Here is a 20036-nt window from a genome sequence, read left to right as displayed (position 1 = left end):
TATTTCCAGTGTTTTAACACTGTGTATAACTGTTGGCACTGAATTAAGGACTCTCTTACTGCTTTAACCCTTTACTGTCCTGGGTATGTGCCCATACCTATTTCATTACTATTATCTCAATGGCAAGTATATTGGCTGCAGGGTTAAAATGTACACTGTTTAAGGGATTAAAAACTAAACATAACTTTTTTTTTTTTTTTTAAATGCATCAGTTCTTACATTGAAGATAGTTTGATATATTTATTGAGGTTAAAACTGGGAAAAAATGGAGACTAATTGTACACATTTCCAAATCCTCCTCACTGACTCTTCATTAAGGATGAGGCTTTACAAATCGTCCAAGCAGCAAGTATTATTGTCTTTCGATAGCTCTGTCATTATACAAGTTTAAGACACACTATTTTTCTCCCAAACAGGGAAGCTACTGATGTTGTAGAGCGTTTTGAAAAGCAGTAGACTTAAGCGCAGAAAGAAGCATCAGCTTTAAATCAATGGAAACCTAATGTAGAGAGTCCTCGGGAGTAAATATTCACCCTATACGTTAGGCCTGCGTTGCAATTGATGGTTAGGGTTTAATCACATTCCTCTTCCCTGCTGTGTGATACAGAATTTGGAAGCAGTGCTATGGCAATAATTAACCTGGTGAAAGCTTTCTTGGACAACCTATTCACTTTTCACTCCAGGGGTATTTGACACAATGTCGTAGTTAGTTTCTTTGTACATAGCCTACCTCTCATGGCACGTATCCAACCTTATTGATTGGGTTTATTTTAGCCACGGCAGAGAGCAAACAAACCACATATTCAGAAGTTAAAACAACATGAAACATGTTTTTTTTAAACAGTAAGGACAGCTTAAATGAATGTGCCTTTAATTCTTTAATTCCGTGGCGCTGTTTACATTTGCTAAGGAGAGCAGTTGCAGTCCGCAAGTCACCGCAGAGATTGCCAAACAAAAGACAACTTTCTACAGCTTCATTTTTCACCGAATAAGTCTGTGGTTGCTTAATATAACTAACCGCTAGCACAACTGTTTGCATCTCATGTCAATATTTTGCAAGCACATTTGACTCTGGACATTGCTTCAAAGATCTTTTATGAAGACAGCAGGAGAACTGATTGAGCTAATGTCACTTTTTTGCCTCCCTGTCTTATCCCTTGAGGGATGTCTATTGCTTAGCATGTTGTTTTCAAAGATTATAGTTATTTCAACATGTTTTTCCTGATCTTTTACTTCTTTAAAGCACTGGCTACCTTGACAACGCTTTTTATTTCCCTACTTTCTGCAAAAAAGTACAGTACTGATGCACACAAGAGGATTTCCTTTTGTTTAAAAAAAAAAAAAAAAAGGTTTAGAGTAAGAGTCTGGTTCTTGCAAAATGGCAGCACATAAGTTTAATGGGGTACACATTCTTATCATGGAAGAGACAAAAGTTCAGGATAAAGCCTTAGTGTTACTGTATCTTAACAAGTGGCTTTTGTAACACACAAACTAAAACTCTGAAAATCAAAGTCTGTTTCATCTGACAAAGCAGCTTATCTACCTAGCTGGAAGTCGTCCGCTTGTAATTCTAATTTCACATAGCCATGTTTTTCCTTAAGTAGCTTTGTGAACATTCTATTAATTCTATTTCACAAAGCCAATTACAACTATTCCATTTTCCTTAAACTGAAGTAATTACAGTCCGACCTGAGTGAGATATTATCAGTGGGCTCCAAGACGTTGCTATGATTCACAAATCGTTTTGGAGAAAAAGGTCAGTGTTTCGACCTGTAATTTGGAAATGGTTCTATTCTGTTAGGTAATTAGCCTGTCATCCTTAAAATTCCCTTCCAGTTGTTACAGGAAACTAAGACAAGCTTAGCTGACGGGCTCGAGCTGTTATGAAGCAAGGATACACAACGGTTTGAACTTTAACCTTGAGTAGTTTTGTTTACAGTATTCAGAGTTCATGGATTTCTCAAAAAATGTCAAACAAACATGCTACTCTACCCAGAGGTGGAGGGCCAGTAAATAGAGGGCAATGATAAATACAGTGGTATGTTTTTTCCATAGAAAAGGAACTGTCAGTGATAAGAAATGTAACCAACATTTTTATTTGTTTTAGTCTTTTAAAAAAGAAAAAGTCTTGCACAGTTATTAATATGTGATGTTGTGAGGAATACACTTATTTTACACAAATGATGGTTATGGTTTTAATACAAAAAAATAAAAATGAGCAAGTCAGAGAAACAAATAAGTTGGAAACAATAAAAGGTGGTGAGAGGAAAAAAGTTTTCCCAAAAAACAATAAAATCTCGTACACACTGTGCACCCGAGACAAGAATAGACAGGACAGGTTTTCCATATATCCGAGAATAGTCTATCCATTCATATCACCAAGAAACCACACCAGATAATATTTCTACATTACATAAACCCAGTGTTACCCTGCTGTAAAACATGACTATTCAATGCAAGCATGTTAGTTAGAAAGTGGTAGACGACTTTAAACATAATGCAAATCAAAAAGACATCAGAACAATCCTCCAGCAATAACAGGCACTTTGTATAGTACAACACAGTAGTCCTTTGCTTTTGTGTCCCCTCTCAATTGCTTGATTTTCAGTGCTGAGGATTGTGGTTTTAAGCAACATGGTTAAAAGTGTTGCAATAAAAAGGAAATGCAATGAAGTTCTTCCCAATGAAGTCCTCGATTGATATCAACTGCAGAAGAATGAGTTCATGCAGACGAATGAGTTCATCCAGAAGTGATGGAAGTGCCCATGGAAGTGTGATAGATCCTTTCCGTGCCAGTCCAGTGACGGACAGCTACAACACGTGATGAAATGAGGGAGTGGTGGACCACAGATGGAGATGTGCGAGATGTTAGGAGGTTAAAATGTTAGGGGCACATGGTGCTCCATGTTGCCATGCTGCATGCAGGTCAAAGGTCAGCAGCTGCTGAAGAGTTAATGAAAGTCATGCAACCTGCTGCCTCCACATCTGGCCGTGATCTAAACACTCACCCAAGGCTGCTCGAAGCTGTAGGTGCGCCTGCGACTGCCCCCGTCGTCCTCCTGCTGGGCCTGCTGGAACTCCTGTCTCAGCCTCTGTATCCGGTCGTGGTTGCTAGGAGCCAGCCTGTTGCTGAAGAGAAGAGAGCAATTAGGACAAGTGGCTGTTTTTTTTTTTTTTTTAAATACACAACAATGTATTATGTTAGTTCCAAGGGTTATCATTCATAAATAGGCAGTCAGACCACGGTGTTGATGCGAATGAGTTAAGAGGAATCTGCATCAGTTCAAAAACAGCCAGAACAAAATGCCCTCATAGTGACAGACTATTGTTCTATTATAATTGTACTACCACTGGATTCAAAATAGACAATTATGCATTTGTCTTAATGAAAAAAAAAACACATGCCAAAGCCACTCGACTATGTCACAATTCTGAGATCAACTATTGATTTATTTTGGCATGTGGGTACCCAAATATGAAACGATTTAAGAACCTCACAAGCTTTTAACTTTTTTTTTTTTTTTATCTTGGAATTTAGCAGCTGTATAACCTGATATTTAAACATTAAAATCTATTCAATACAAATAAATAGAAAAATCAATACAACCACACACCAATACATGTATGCCTACTCTATACAGTAGCAGCGTGTTCTCTGTATGATTTCCATTACGTGAGAGTAGATGTTAAAACTTCATGCTGATTTTAACTCTGCTCTCGCCAAGATAAGAACCAACTAAGACGCAGCTTTACAGTAAACTAATGTGATCCATCTGCATCTCCATCCATTTGCGTTTCTTTCCATCTCATGGTGTAGGCATTCTTCTGCCTGATGTTGATGGCTGAAGTGTAATGCTGGCTGCAGGGATCATCTTATTGCCTCCCCAGCGTATCAGTACGAACTATGGCCGCGATGCTGGCTCTGGGGATCAACCCAGTGCGGTCTCCCCAGAGCATCAGCATGACAACCGTCTGGATTGAGCCAAGTAGGGTACATCTCTGGGGTCTTCCATCCTCGGTGTTTCGTCGACTAGCCCTCGACACCTCAAGAGGGCTCAAAAGTGATTCTGGCTTCCCAGCATCACCCTCCTCCGTCTCCCACTCAACTCAGCCCTTTCTATTGTGCTTGAGATCCCCAGACAGAATCTTTCTGTCTCAACCATAGTCAGTTGCTGCTCCTTTCTGTTGCTGCTTCACTGTGTGACGCAACTCTTGGCTACTGAACCCGACATCTCTGAGAAACCAGGTTGTGTGCCACAAAGTGTGCCACATATCCTTGACAACCCACCTCTACTGGGTAAACCCGGACTTTCCATCCTCGCTGTTCCACTTCAGCAGCTAGTTGAGAATACTGAAGTTTCTTCCTCTCATATGCCTCATCCACACCTCCCATGGCACTGTTAACTCTACCTTTGGACGGAGGAATGTTGTCTTTTGTGTGTAATGCTTTGATGGAACTGGCAACTTATTAGTTAGGTTACGTTTGTCTTTCAATGCTAAGGCCAAACATCGCAGCACCTGGTCATGACGCCAAGTAAACCATCCTTGGCTAAGACCCACCTTACATCCTGTCAAAATGTGCCTTAATGTTGCAGGTGATGAACACAAAGGACATGAGGGATCCTCACCCACCTGGAGGTTTAGGTTCTGTGGTGATGGGAGATCATCATATGCTGATCTGATGAGGAAACTGACCCTGCTCTGTTCTATTGTCCATAGGTCTTGCGTTGTTCCACACTCTCCCATCTCATCCATTCTCCCTGCTTGGCCTGGGAAACGGCCTTTACACACCTGATCCTCTCCTCCTGCATTTGCACCTTGCTGACTACCAGCTTCCTCTGTATAGATTAAGTATTGTACTGTACACTACAACCCTGAAAGTAATTATGTTGTTGTTATTTTTTTTAACTGAATAAATATTTTATGGCCAACTGGGAAAATTTGAAGGCCGTACAGTTTCCTTCCATTTAATATATTGCTGCAGGAACCTCATTTGCATCCATTTCATTCGGAGGGGTTGAGTGTGTCGTCAATGACGATCAATAAACTTTGCTTTGTTAATCAGCATCTTCTTTTATCACCTTTCCACAGCTTGCTTGTAACAAACTTGTGATTATGATAAGCAATCTCTTTAAATAATAAGTCATTTAAATATTGCCTGTAAATTGCAGACCAGCATTTAAAGCAACAACCACTGCAGAGGCTGTGGTTCTGTTTGGGTTGCTGTTACACTGGAGGTGTTAATCCAATGTCGTATTTGACTGTTTATTTCAATACAATGAGAATACCTCTAATAATACTCTGAATGTGTCTCTGCAATTGCACTTACCGTTTGTTCTTCCATGTAAGGCACATTTTGATTGCCTTTCCAACCCCATTCCAAGCAGAGGTTAGGTGCTGAACTTATTTGCAATCGGATTGTGAAGGTAATGATACACCGACAGTGTGAATGTATTCAACTATATTTACTCTTAAATCTACAGAGCAGGCTGCTACAAGATCATCTGCATGACATTCACATTAGTTCACGCTTGATAAAGCCAGAGTTATTTTTTGAGGGGCTTTTTTTTTTTTATTCAAATTGCTGTCCGCTTTTGTCTGTCTCATAACAGCAACAGTACTGAGATACTTATGTTTATATGTAGCTCACTTCATTGCCCTGATGGTTTAATTTACAGGTGTGGTGATCTAGGCAAATATTGTGTTGGTGTCTTTTCAGCCAGACACGTTTATAACTAGAAATGAATGAAAAAGATATGTCAAAAGGTAAAACAATGTGACATTGAAAACAGTTAAAGTTCACCGGACACCACCAGTAATGTAACTTCACTGACAGAATCATAAAATACAGCTGTCTACCAAGTATAAAGACCTGTGAGAAAGCACGTGGTGTACCACTGAGGACCGACATTAAAACAGGGTTCATTTTATACTGGATACCAGTAAGAGAACTTAAAGAAAATCATAGAATACAGTAATGTCCAAGGAGTTGCAAAAACACTGAAAATACAAAGTTGCTCGCTGGAATTGTTGCTCAATGTAGAAGCAGTGGCTGATTTGCCAGGTCATAAGCTCACCTCATGGGGATGTTTAATAATCTGATAAACATTTCACCACTTTGTAGGTGAATGATATACGATAAACTAATTTAAAGTAACTATCATGGTCACAACTTCTAAGTCTCCTAATAATTCCAGTAAAGGTGAGGGTTTAGTAATACAATGACTTACCCCAGATTACTTGGTATTGTTTTAAAATATTAATTGCAAAGCTAGCATGGACAGGCATTCTCATAGTTAAAGAAAGGCATCTGCATACAGGTAATAAAACAACCCTTGTGTTAAATTCAAGTAAATCCTCTTTGTGTGTTCTTGCTTGTAGTTCTATCATCAGGATTAAAACAATGTCACTGTAAATAACCCACCCCTGTAGACTGCATCTAACAGCTCATAACTAGATTAGTGATATCAATGTCCTGAAGCGAGAGGTTTGTACACAAGAGGTTAAGGGAGAGGATTAAAAAGAAAATCAGGAGCCAACTAAAAAAACATCTGCAAGAAATTAATTTAGAGATTAGCTCCTGGAATGTGTGATGACACACTTGTCTGGTGCTGACGTGCCCTACCGCAAGCCTGATTGCAAATGTCTCGAACAGGGACGGGACCGGACATGAATGACTTAAGAGGCATTACTGCATTGAAATGCTTTGCAGGAAACCACAGTACAAACAGCTTCCATTAGGACCAATACTGAAAACTGCTTTTAAAAGGTCCCAATAATGATGAAGCTACTGGGAAGACATTTTTGTTCTGTGGAGGACCATATGCACACACTTCAAGAGAACATGCGCATCAGTACAGACCTTGAATTAGATGCCAGTTTCAAATATACATTTATACATAAAACTTTCCCTGTCTCATATTCATATACCAGAACATGCTGGTGGTGTAACCAAAAGATATTGCAAAGTAAAGCATTAGGGGTGGTATTGATATCATCCCAACATTTGTGTATGCATATAATATGCCACAGAACCTATATGACCCTTTGCAAATGGCATTATGTGGGTCTAGCTCCTCATCCCTGTTGTACTTTGTGCAACCGAGGGATACCAAGCACTTTAATGCATATACTGTGGGACTTCCCAGACGCAATTTTGGGGACAGGTAGCTGACACCATTTCTGCTATTATCAGGAGGTTCTTTCCACAGGACCTTGCCCTGCTCCTTCTGGGTCATGTCTCTAAATTTCCTCTTTCTGAGAAGGAATGTAGATTGTGGTTGGCTGGCATGACTGCTGCAGAGAAAATGATTGTTCAGCACTGGCTCCCTACTCATCAGCTCTTCATGCGACACCGGCTACAAGTGTTTTTAGACATTTTTCTGGAGAGGTCTTCAGCCAACAGAGCTAAGGCTGCTACCATACTGATGCGGAGGGACTCACAAACTGTAATTAACTATTTACTATTTTCTTGACCTATACATACAGCGTATGTATGTCTTGACAACCCATGTAATCATATGTTTCAATAAAAATGTAATTACAAAAAAACAAAAAAAAAAACACACGTTTTTAGTTTTCAAACCAAAAAACAATAAGCAGTTATTCAAAATGAAATCCATACGATGAAACAGTTGATATTGGACATAGGTAATAGTTCTCCTATACTGTTCTTTTAAAAGTAGTGATACCCAGTCAATAGCTGACTATATTTGCTTCAAAAAGTCATTGTTTACCAGCTGCTTGGAAGCCTACTAACATTGTTTGTCCTCTTGCCTTAGTGGCTGAAAAGCAATTTCTTTGAACACAGAGGGTGATTGCAGAAGACTATACCTTCTGAATTATGCTCAATAACAAGTCTGGGTCAAAAAAACAATAGGGTGTCTTGTCAGAACAACCTCAGAAACTCATTTCAAGTTATTGGCCTCTCTTTTGCAGGTCTTTTGTGTAACATGAACATACAGCAAAAACACTGTTTAAAATAACAACACAACAAATAATAAAAGCAGCTCAGCATGTAATACAATAATCAGAGCTATCACAACCTATCACACTGGCCCCCCACACCCAGAATCTCAGGACTGCTTTTATGACCGGAAATACACAGCGTGGAGATGCTTCAGCCACTTTCTAGATGTTAACTTGTGTGTGGCCTTTCAGAAACGGGCTGGAGCCAATACGTTGCCAATGACCAGGCTAGTTTCCAATGAGGAGCAGATGTTGGCTGTAAAATTCAAAAGGCAAGGCAAGGTTAGATGAGGCTGGGCTATCCTCTTAGCACTGGGACTATGAAGAATAGTCAGTCCCAAGAAGCCTATAAATCTAAACCTCTGCCAATAAACAGTAATTTAATCAGAAGGCTATGAGAATTGGGGGGGGGGGGTTACTTCAGAACAAGACCAATGAGAGCCTGGGTTTGACAGGACAGTGCAATAAATGGAGGAGAAGATCTTCACCCTCATGGCCCGTTAATACTGAAATTGATTGGTTTCCACTACGGATCATCCCCTTATTGTAAATTCAATATTCCAGTGTACAAGAAAATAAAGTATTTCCTTTCCTGTTAAAGTGTGTTTCTGCTGTTTATGTAACACACACACAAACAAATATATAAAGATCTCTTTTTTTTTTAAAACAGACAACTTTTAAAGCCTTTGCCCAGTCACTATGCAATATCAGTCAATATGAAAACCCACAAACCAAACACTGAACTGACACTCATGACAATGTTGGCATAAATATAAGACGATGCAACTTATTTATTGCCATGTGTATCCGATGCCCAACTATCCATTAAACTAGAAAATACTGCACTGATTGAAGCGCAGAATGCAAGGAGTACAGTCAGCCTTGGAATGGATGATCATGCTTTAAAATGTGCACTCCTACATAATGGTGAATTTGGCACGCCACGTCTCAACTATTTTGCCTGAGTGCAGGGTAAAAAAAAAAAAAGTGAATGCTCCCAGTGGCAATCGGGAAGTACTCCTGGCAGAAATAAAGAAACAACAATGGAGACGTTACCTTTCAGACTGTCAGGCAACACACTACTTTCCTTCCAGCAGCACCACCACCATTCCTCTGTATTAGGTTTTCACACCAATATAAACACACAAAAACAAAACAACTGGTCTGCTGTAAAAGTGACACATATTATAGAATTGCTTTCTTTGTGGAGACGGTCAGCTGGCCAGCACAAATTACTGAACATTAGGCAGCAAAAATGTGTGAAGAACTGTTTTATTTCAGTTGGGACAAATTAATCTAAATTAGATGTTCACTTTGGAGCTAACTGAGAATGCTGTGATAGGCAGATTGAAAAGGCATTTGAAATACCTGTTTTGACTAAGATGGGTAGGATATAGGGCAAGCCGCATGAAAGCATGGTCAGTAAATGTATACAATTGGGAATCACAACCTGAGAAGCAGTTTTCACCCTCTGTGGTGTGTCTCACCATTTATAAAAGGCAGGAACATTAAATGTGTCATTTAATATTAAGCTCTAGCATGTAGAAGACAATGTTTTTTGTGGCACCATTCAGTCTAAGAGTATACATAAGGGAGAGCTGCAGAAAGTCTCAACTTCACATAAATTATGATGACGTCTTATTTTTATGTGTACGTCGGTCTACAGCGCCGTCTAGGTTAAATGGATCGGAAGCCTCAGACTCTTTTGGATTTCAATTAATACTTAATGAATCCTGTCTGCTTGCTTTCTGCACTGGATTAAAAGGGAGTGACAATAAAGGAAGAGCAAACCCATCAAACACTTCATTTAAGTCTTTCTTTTACAACATGATTTAAAGCCGCTTGTCCACGTTATACATTTCCCACCAGCTGGTTATAAACAAGACTTTAAAAGAGCATGCTGGCGCTCTGTGGATTTCTACCCCTCCTTCATGAGTCAATGATCTGCTTTTCAAAGAAAAAAGACATTGCTGCCTTGCTGGGCCCTCATACTCTACATTCAATAAATGCTGCACTGTAACCCCTTCCCCATATATCAATGGCTTTGGGCATTGCCAGAAGAAACAGCATTAAGACAACTCTTTATTACACCAATAAATCAACCTGGAATTAACAGCTCTGTCATCTCTACAAAGCAGGCTATAATTTGTAATTCTGTGTTTTCTTTTGATGTGAAATGTTGAGACGAAAAAGGAATTACAGTTAGGGTTCAAGAAAGTTCTACTATATGTCGTTATTAGAGGATTTATTTGAGGTTTAAAATGTTGTTTTCAAAGGACTAAGAAAATGAATGAGAGAAAAAAAAGGATTGCTGTTCAAAACAATCTGAATCCCTGTTTAGAAGTTCATTTGTTGGGGTAAAAAATCTTATTCTAGAACGTACTTTGACATAATTGTGGCTGTCAAGATGGCATAGCTTATTGGTGTTTGGTATTGTTATCCCCCCCGCCCCCCCGTAGAATATTGCTGTACTCAAACAGAAGTATGAAATTGCATTAAATTGCCTCTATTTGTCAGTCACATTTTCAAAGCTCATGAAATTTCAGAACGGCAAAGCAATTGTGTTGTGATGCAAGATTATGAAAGCAAGTCTCAAATCAATACTGGACATACCATGCACAAACACTCAATCATACATTCTAAGGTAAAAACCAGAAGAAACTCAAGTCAAGCAGAAAGGCAATTTGGCTGATACATCAGGTGATAGAAAACTGATGAGGCATTAGTGGAAATATTTGTCCAGTGAACTTTGTTACATTTGCAATGAGTATCAGGTTGCGGGTGGCATGCTTCATGTTGGGCATGGTAAAACCAATAGCTACCTAAAATATGAAACCACACTTTTCTAACTAGGCCTGAATTTAATAAAGAATGTAATCAAAGTTTATGGTGCCACTACAACTATAACTATACTTTAAAAAGTTACAATTAGTAATGTTGGTAATTTTGATTTACTCAAGATGTTGTTTATCTTTACATTTTCATATACAATACATTCCAATAGTGTTCTCTTTGTATATTAATATGCCCCGTTCAAACTAGAGCACACAATATAAAACTGTTGATAAATTGGATTTATACACCATTCCAGAACCCTAGTGCAAGTGGAAAAACATTCCACAAGTTATAATGACATGTCAGTTATCATTAAGACACTTCCCACAGTTCATTGCAATTGGATATTAAGGTACAGTTTCACTGTATCCAACACACTGCTTTTAAAAGACGAGAATTCATAGACTTTAAAATGAAAGTCATTCATCAAAGTAGTTTTGAGTTTCTGTGTTTACCAGGGAAGACAGCATAGTCCTACATTTTTCACTTTGGTACACTGTACACATGGTCTGTGTGTCGATTTATGAAATAATTCACAGTGGTCCTCGAGTAGTTTATGGTGGATGTAGACATATCAATTTAAATTTTGCAGATATCAACTTTCCATGAAATACAGTAACCATAGCCTTATTGCAGCCTAAAAAGACAGGTGGGAATGTGGCTGGAGCCGTGAATTGAATGTGATTAAATAATGAATTGAGGCTCCAGCCACAGGTGTACAGATAGGTTGAACACGGGTATTAGCTTGGTTAGTGTTGGAGTTAATGTCAGTGTCACAGGTGTACGGATACCCTGATCACAGGTGTTAGCTTGGTTAGTGTTGGAGTTAATGTCAGTGCCACAGGTGTACAGATACCCTGATCACGGGTGTTAGCTTGGTTAGTGTTGGAGTTAATGTCAGTGTCACAGGTGTACACACCCTGATCACTGGTGTTTTCAACTTTCTGCTGCAGAATATCGATCAGTCCCGCGGAAAACCTGGTTGTATGAAAACAGCATAAACATGAATTTAAAAAAAAAAATCAGTGTGTTAATGAAGCCACTTGATGCAGTGATGGCATCATCGTCAAACTCAGTTGAGTCCATAATAGTTTCAAAGCTTTGTATAAGTTGTTGATGTTTCGACAGCACAGTGCCGACTGCCTTGGAAGTAAAATTCCAATGAGCTGGAGCGTCGATAGAAGTCTGCCGGTTCCACAATGCTCAAGCAAGCTCATTTGCTTTGTTGACTTGGAAAAAACTTGCAAATCCAGATAATGAAGCAAAGAAAATTCTTGCTTCTCTGATGAACTTTGAGGCTTGACTAATCACCAGGTTAAAGATGGCATAACAGTGTATAAAAATACACTTACTATATACTTACTTTTCCTGTTGCCTGTAAGTATTCAGTTGGGATGCCATCACTGCAGCACCAACATGTGTTAGTGCTGCCAGTTTGGTTACATAATCCAACTAATTTATTTCATGATCAATACAATTAAAAATGCACTGAGCATCGCAGCCCTCACGCATATCAAAAAATCTGAAGAATCTCTCGCCTCAGAATAATTGACAACTGCAATCTGCAAGAAACGACAGTAGTTTCATCCACTTCCCATGAAAAAAAGGGGCAGCAGCTATTTCCATTAATTTCCCCATGTACTGTAATATTTTGAATTGTTTTAGACAGTCCAGATTCACTTATGTGCGTATTCAGTAATGTGTCATATTTTGCTAACATAGTTCTCGACAATTCCTTTTATTCAATGGTTCAGCACCTTCTGCATCCCTCCAAAATGGCAACTGCCATCTTGCTAAATAGGTAACGGCATATATTAGGCGCGTTACCACATCTCTGTTCCTCTAAACAAGAGCATTTTGTTTAGCAATTTGTATACGCAACCTTCATCTAACGCGATGTCAATTCTGACTTTCCCAAGAAGCTGAAGTTTTACCTCTGCAGATACATGACCAGGTGTTGTTGCGTGTCTTTTTATAGCCCGTGGAAGATTTTTCAAATCACTGTAGTCCACTGAAATTCATGGGGAAGATGAAGAGCCAGTTTGAAAATGCAAACATTGCAAGCAGAACAGCTTTTGCTGTTGAATACTCAAAGTCAACTATATATTTTTTCATACCATGAGCAATTAAAAAGACATTTTTGTTTTGATCCGTTCCTGAAGGTACAATATAAGTTTTTAAAATGGCAGCCATCGTTAACTGAAACAATCTACAACTCAGTACTGCGTAGGGATTTCAAAAGAGTGTAGCCACACATGACCCGGAAGGGAAATGGTAGAGCATAGAGTATGTCTGACAACAAACACGTCAAAATTAAGTATAATTAGGAGTGGTGGATGCTAGCCGCAAACTTGTATCGTATAGCCAATACAAATACAGTAAAACAGAGGGTGACTGAAGGTGGAATACACAGAATCCCACCCCTTTTAGGGCTACAGAAAACTCAAAATGGGTGGGATTCTGTCATGTTAGCCATTAGCAATAAAGTAGACCTTGGAAAGTATGACGTAAGGTTTGAAAATGTATGGAACAGGCGCTAGAGGCTAAACAAACCCCACCCGTGATATACAGCTATCACAGATCAAGCTGGTTATTACACTGCAATTATTATTTTTAAGTGAAATACTTTTTTTACTTTTACAAAATTACACGTAGGCTTAGCCTCCATAGCCCCTTATGACAAGCTGCCATTGATACGCAGTAATCAAGCAAGAGGTTTTAAACAGTGAATGGGGCACTAACATGTTAACCCAGTTTCTCACAAACATCTCTAAAATATACTGATAAGAACCTTAGTATAATGTACAATTTGGTCATGTAAATACATAGGTTTGAATACAGAACTGCGATTCCCTAGAATACTGCACAGCAATGAAGCAATAGGTTGTGAGTGACAAATGAACGTCCATGAATTAAGAAACTGAACTCCAGTTTAACGTCCAGTTTGCGTAAGGAGCAGAAGTGGGACTGAAATACCCTGCCGATCATTGGGAGAGAGACACCAGGCAATCTGGGTCATTGAGGTCTGTGAGGAGTTCTGCCATTTGGATAAGAAGCTATCAAGATACAGCTTCAAAATAAAAGCAAAGGCTACGTATACAGAGTCCACTATACTGACTTGCGAGAAATTGATTTAAGTCCAACTTTTACTTGTAGCAACCTGAAATGCACCGTGGTCTAAAATCTCCACTCTCAGATAATTACAGCACCTAGCTCTACAAACCCTTATTGTGTCTGTAGGACAAGAGGCTTCAATCACAATTATAGTATTTCCCTAAATTTTGCCTTTTTGTATATGCATGAAAGTTTGTAAGGAAATAACTAAAAAATAATAATAATAAAAAAAAGGCTCCACAAATTCAGCATCTTATTTTGTATCATCATGCTGTACACAAGTTCATTACAAAATGTCAATGAGTGAAACCCAGCAGGCAGTGAATCACACTGGGAATTATTTACACCTCTCCTGGCGCTGCATGCTTCATGAAATATTAAAAGAGAAACACACCAGGATTACAAAATCTGTCAGCGATAACAAGCTATGCAAAGAAAAAATAAAACCCACACAGAACAAAATGTGCCACATACTGCCTAATTCATTCTCCTGTAGACCTGCACTACTGTAATTTGGTCCGACGGACTCTCTTGTAAGGTCAAAGGCCATACTCTTGCTAATGGCAGCACACATAACCCAAACCACCAGGGGCTGGAAACTGTTTCAATGACTTTCTTCAATGATGCGTGACAATCAATAGAGGCACCAAATGGCTGTAAAATCCATTGGATTAAGGTAAGGGCAATGGTGAAAGATCCTGAAGAAACAGAAACATAATACTGAGACTAAAGGGCAACATCACCCCAGGGTAATCACATGTTACGCGACCTACAAAAAGGTTCATATTAATGACTTCCGAGAATACCGTATGAGAAAGTGACAAGCAGGCTGTGTAGTTGGAACGGTAGTAGTAAGTAATGTGTAAAACATCTTAATGAATATTTTAAAGTTTTAGCTCTGCCAAACAGATATATCCAATATGACACCTTCGCTGTCTCAGGATAATATAGAATGATACATGTTAAGTTTGCTTTGGCTCAGTCTACTGAAAATAATGACCATAGTATTTGATTTAGTGGTTACTAATGACTATGATTTATCCATTATCTCAAAAACAGTAAATGAAAAATGTGTGATTTTATTTTTATAAGGATATATGAATTGATACCATATTAATGCTTAACACAGCCACTTAGCCTTTTTTTGGGCCTAATATTTCATCAATAGTTGGGAACAAAAGAGTGTATTCAACTTACCACAAAAATGCAATCAGTTTGGCCCCTGTTTATAACACTCTTCCAGAATGCAGCCCGCCTTGCTCTATTCTTTATTAGAGGCTTACAGGAAACACCCCTAGAAATTGTATTTTTTTAACATGGATTTCTAACAGTTTTCATAAACATATAAAGTTTTTTTGTGAACTAGGAATCATGCTGCAAAGACTTACCTGTCAAGTACAGACCATGACAGTAAAGCTATCCGCGGCTCTACAGTAATGGGCAGCGTTTGGAGAAACGCTTTTGCGAAAGACAATTAGAACTAGTGTTTATTGTTTTTTTTGCAACAACAGAGTAAGACACTGGCACGGGACCAGGTCTGCTATCATAGAAGAACCAGTTTCATTGCACTCAGAGTCTGCCCCTTCCCAGAAGAGGCAACGGCACAATAGGAAATCAGGCAGCGCAGCTAGGATTACATTTCAAAATGTTTATGCCTGTCTCCTAAACTATTTCTCTTTTTCTTTCCCAGCTTTTTAATTTAACTTGATCTCTGAAGTGTTTTTATATTGGAGCACACAGGACTTTTGTTTTAAGACACACTTTTGCCAGGGTTATGGAGCGCCATCAGTTCCCATGGTTTAGAGATTAACCAATATGTCCAGCAATCGAGTTAGAAAATAAACAATATCTTTGAGGGTAAAACCATTTTGTGATAGAATGCTAATGGCTAATAAATCTGAGGGTATGACAGAACTCAATAGGTGATAAATAATTAACAACGATAACATGTCACTTGGTGTGTGCCATTATTAAATAACAGCCCACTACTCAAAATTAGATCTCCAGTCACATCATGTTTTAAAACTCACACTGATAAGACGATTATCACTTAAACTTCTTGTACATTAAAATTAACTAAGAACATTGTCTATATTGCAAATATGTAATTACAGACGGCGATGTCTTTGGCTACATCTTTAAATTGAATTTCAATGACTGAATTAACATGCAACAAGCTTTTAACAGACTATTTTCTCTATATCAAAGCTGCTTGGCTTATTCTTAATGAGATTACTTAAAGCAACCTGGCTAACAAGCTCAATATCACTTAGCAATGTTCTTCTCCTGAAAGCGCTTTTAATCAGGAGATCTTAAAACATGTTTTACAAATCAGTCTGTTATCAGTAAGCGTACAACATAATAATCTTTCTTAATCCATTAACATAACAAACATAGGAAGGAGGGGATTTCAGAAAATAAAGAGAAATAAAGGGCATTTGGTTTTCCTGCTGTTCAAAACTGGAATTTATTTCCTACACAAATCCAGAGATTATCTTGAGTTAGTCTTTGTAAAAGGTTACATTGTCAAGAATCTGTAATTGACTATGCTGTAACTGTTGACTTTCCACAAATATTTAACTCAAGCTTTTGTGATTAGTGTCCAGTATGTCTATATTCTGTGTTGCTGAAAAAGGTAATATACAGGACATTTAAAAACAAACTGTTATAAATGACTTGCTTTGCAATAAAAAAAAAACACTTTGCTTTTTATTTCTGGTGACATTTCTCATAGTTTTCTAAGGGTTTGTTTGGAGTTAGAAACATTACTGTATTCATTGGAAAGAAAGAAACATTAGTGTTCCCTGTTAAATTCCATTTGTACCATCCTTTACGAGGATCCCCATTAAAGAAAGATGGAAGGTGTAACTCATTATTAAAAGCTTAATGAAACAGTTTACCATCAGATATTAAACATTTCACAATAAATTGCCTGTGGCCTCGCAAACAAATCTTTCCTGCAGACTATAGTAGAGACAGCATTGTGTATATGGCCATGGCAAATTCAGTGTTCATACCTGCTTGCTGATGAAACCCATTTCAAGCAGTGCAATCTATTTAGTTCCCCTGGCTACAATGACACTTCCTTTAGCCACATTCCAACTGCAGAACCACCTCAGTCACATAGGACAATTAAACAAGCTGCACAAGCCATTTCCTTCCAGCACTCTGACCTTATCAAGGACTATCAAACAGCAGGGGGGCCCCACGCCTATTCCCCAGCAACACTACAGCCCCTGCAATTAACATTGGTACCCTGCCCATTCTACAAACCCTGGAGTTCGTAATAGGCTTACAAATTAATCCCACGTGCTGTGGGCAGGAGCAGTCACAAGGAAATTTAAGATATTACTACTTACTCCTACAGCACAGCTAACTGTCTGTCAGACAAGGTACTTTAAATATCCAGCTATTATAATTTATTCAAATGTTGCAGGAGTGGCAGAAGTAGCATTCGACACAAAGGCAAACTCCCCAAAAACAACACTTAGAACAGAGCTTGGCAATTGGAGGGCCATTCTACACCAGGTTTAACATAGTTAATGAAATCATGAACTTGGATGAATGTTTATGTGGCTCAATTAAACTACAAATACCTGGTCAGGAAGGGGCAGAGTTGTCCATAACTAGAGTAATGCGAGGAGCTAACTATACTGGGAGTAACTGCATCTTTTAGGGGAGACATTTCAGAAAAAAACAAAACTGGAATAGTTACAATGGAGTCCCTCCCCGCTTAATGAGATTTTTATTTGACTGTATTTGTGTTAAAGTCAACCCACAATGGCATTTTTATCAAGACCCAGCTGGAATATTGAAAGTATGGGTTTGGTACAGTAGGTTGCTTGGTTAAAGAATGAAATTGGATAAATATAAAAAATGAATTATTCTTTGTGTTTGTAATGCTACTCCATAAGATAGAGAGATTTTGTTAATTATTAGCTTCCAATTTAATGTACCAAACTCCAGCACATGACTCCAACGTATTTTGCACCCTTGCAGCGGATGCTGCTATTTTACACTGAGTTCCATAGAACTGTGGTATATTTCACAATCACAAGACAAAGAAATTACAAACAGAAACAAGGAAATGAAAAGAAGATATCTTGCACAAAAGCAAACGTGACTATAAGAGTTTGCAAAACAGAATCTCCTGTAAAGGAAAAAGAAGGAAGTGAAAATATCTCGAGTTCCCTTTTGACAAAACACGATCCACTGTAAAAAGAGGGGGTTCCTATTAATAAAAGATACATAATAAATGTCTTACTGAAAACAATGTGTGAAGACTTGATAAACTCATCACAGCTAATAAAAACAGGCTAACAGCGCATTTCAGATCTTGGCAGTATGTCTAAGACATACAATAAAAGTGTTATGCTGTGTGATCCAAGTGACAGGCCTGACATCTGGACTACAAGAGGTCCTGTTTTACTTTAACCTTGCTTAGCGACCGTCACAGGGGGAGAGATCCTGAACAAGTCAGAACATATCGATCTTGATAAAGTAAGAGAGACCAGCAAGAGCATTTTACTTGGGTCTTATAAATATCCATACCATAATGATTACACAAAGCAACACACAGCTGCATCAAAACGTTTAAAATACAACAGGATTGTTTTTGTAATGTATTCAGTCATTTTAACTGGGATTCGTTACGAAGACTAATTTCAACACGTGTTAACTACCACCTTTAAAAAATCAAATAAAATGCCATTGATTTCCTTTTTACTCTTTATTTCTGTTATTATTGACAACCAATGCTAGTCGAAAACAATAGACTCGGGTAGCATTTTCTCCTGCCCCGCAGGCAGGATTAAGGGATATTCAGGGTGTCAATGAAGGTAACAGATTTTCCCTCAGCAAGGTTGGTATTCAATTTCTGGAATTCCAGGGTTTACAATTGCACTTTCAAGAGACACGACTGACAGATATATTTTAGTAAACACAGCTCTTAGTGTTCATAAAAGGTTTTAGATCATTAAGCACTGTCTTACTGTGATGTCGCATATTGATGTGCAGGGTTGAAATCCTTCCAAAAACAGACAGATTGTCAGAATGATAAACCACATACAAATGCGTGGCTGAAGCCCAGGGAAAAAAGACAACAACAAAAAAAACAACCTGTTATGTTAGTATTGAGCTCAGAAAGGGCACTGACAATAGATTGGAGCAGAAGCCAAGCTGTCCGCATAAGACAGGTTTAAAGATAACTCTAAACGGCTGGCAAATTGGATTTGAGCTGCCAATGGGTTATGAAGTGTGCGCAATATCTGAATAACCAGGGCATTTCTCTTCTACTTAAACCCGTAGTGACTCATGAGACTTCGGGTGTAGAAGATTCCATTTCGGACTTTCAACAATAGTGTTCTGCAACTGACCTGCTGTTGATTAATCATCTCTCACTTAAATTAAAGGCCATTATCATCTTAAAACAGGCTCTATCCAAATTAACCAAGTTGCATTTCTAATAGAACTTCTGTTGTCAAAGTTACCTCACACACTCCTGGAAAGCAAGATGTTACAGTAATAATTCACATTCTAGTGAGAAAGTGCTGAGCAGAAGTTGAAAGGGTTGTCAATGTCAACTTTGTGATGTTGCACTCATCTACAAAACAGCAAGGAAAGTAGTTGCTTAGGAAACGAAATAATTGATATTTTTGACCCTGAGAGTTCACAGCTTCCTCCAGCTCAAAATTCAGCTCTTGTCACCTTTAATAAGATTTTTACTTTTTAATCAATCTATTGACCAGTAAGGACTCTAACACCATAGGGAATATGTTTATTGTGAGCCTTGAATGTATGTTACCTGTAAACAAAAAGGTTGTGTCCCCATTTATGATGAAGTGTGTAATTAGGACTTCGCTAAAAGTTGTAATGCCAAGTGTATGTGAATGCATTTTAAATCTATACAGAAAAACACATACTAACAATCAACAGAACTTAGTGGTCACTTGGTCTTATCAGCCAGTGAATGGCAGAGGCACCTTGAATAAGCAGCCAGTCCCCTTTGGGGCTGGTGAAGGCTGTACTATGACATAGAAGATGTAGGAAGTCAACCCATTCAGTGGATGGTAATGAAAACAGCTACTCTAACTAAAAAAAAAAATTAAATAAAATAAATA

General features: G+C 38.4%; 1 protein-coding gene across 7 annotated transcripts in view; it reads right to left on the bottom strand.

Annotated features, from left to right (window-relative positions):
* Positions 1-20036, bottom strand: part of LOC121311053 (partitioning defective 3 homolog) — a 358770-nt gene that overhangs the window by 11293 nt on the left and 327441 nt on the right. For all 7 annotated transcript variants that reach the window (XM_041243850.1, XM_041243852.1, XM_041243853.1 and 4 more), the window contains one exon: positions 3009-3129. In XM_041243850.1, coding sequence (XP_041099784.1) covers positions 3009-3129 — 121 coding nt within the window. The remainder of the gene's footprint in view (positions 1-3008; positions 3130-20036) is intronic.

Source organism: Polyodon spathula, chromosome 3, assembly GCF_017654505.1.
Source record: "Polyodon spathula isolate WHYD16114869_AA chromosome 3, ASM1765450v1, whole genome shotgun sequence".
Lineage (NCBI taxonomy): Eukaryota > Metazoa > Chordata > Actinopteri > Acipenseriformes > Polyodontidae > Polyodon > Polyodon spathula.
This window is presented reverse-complemented; position numbering and strand designations above follow the sequence as displayed.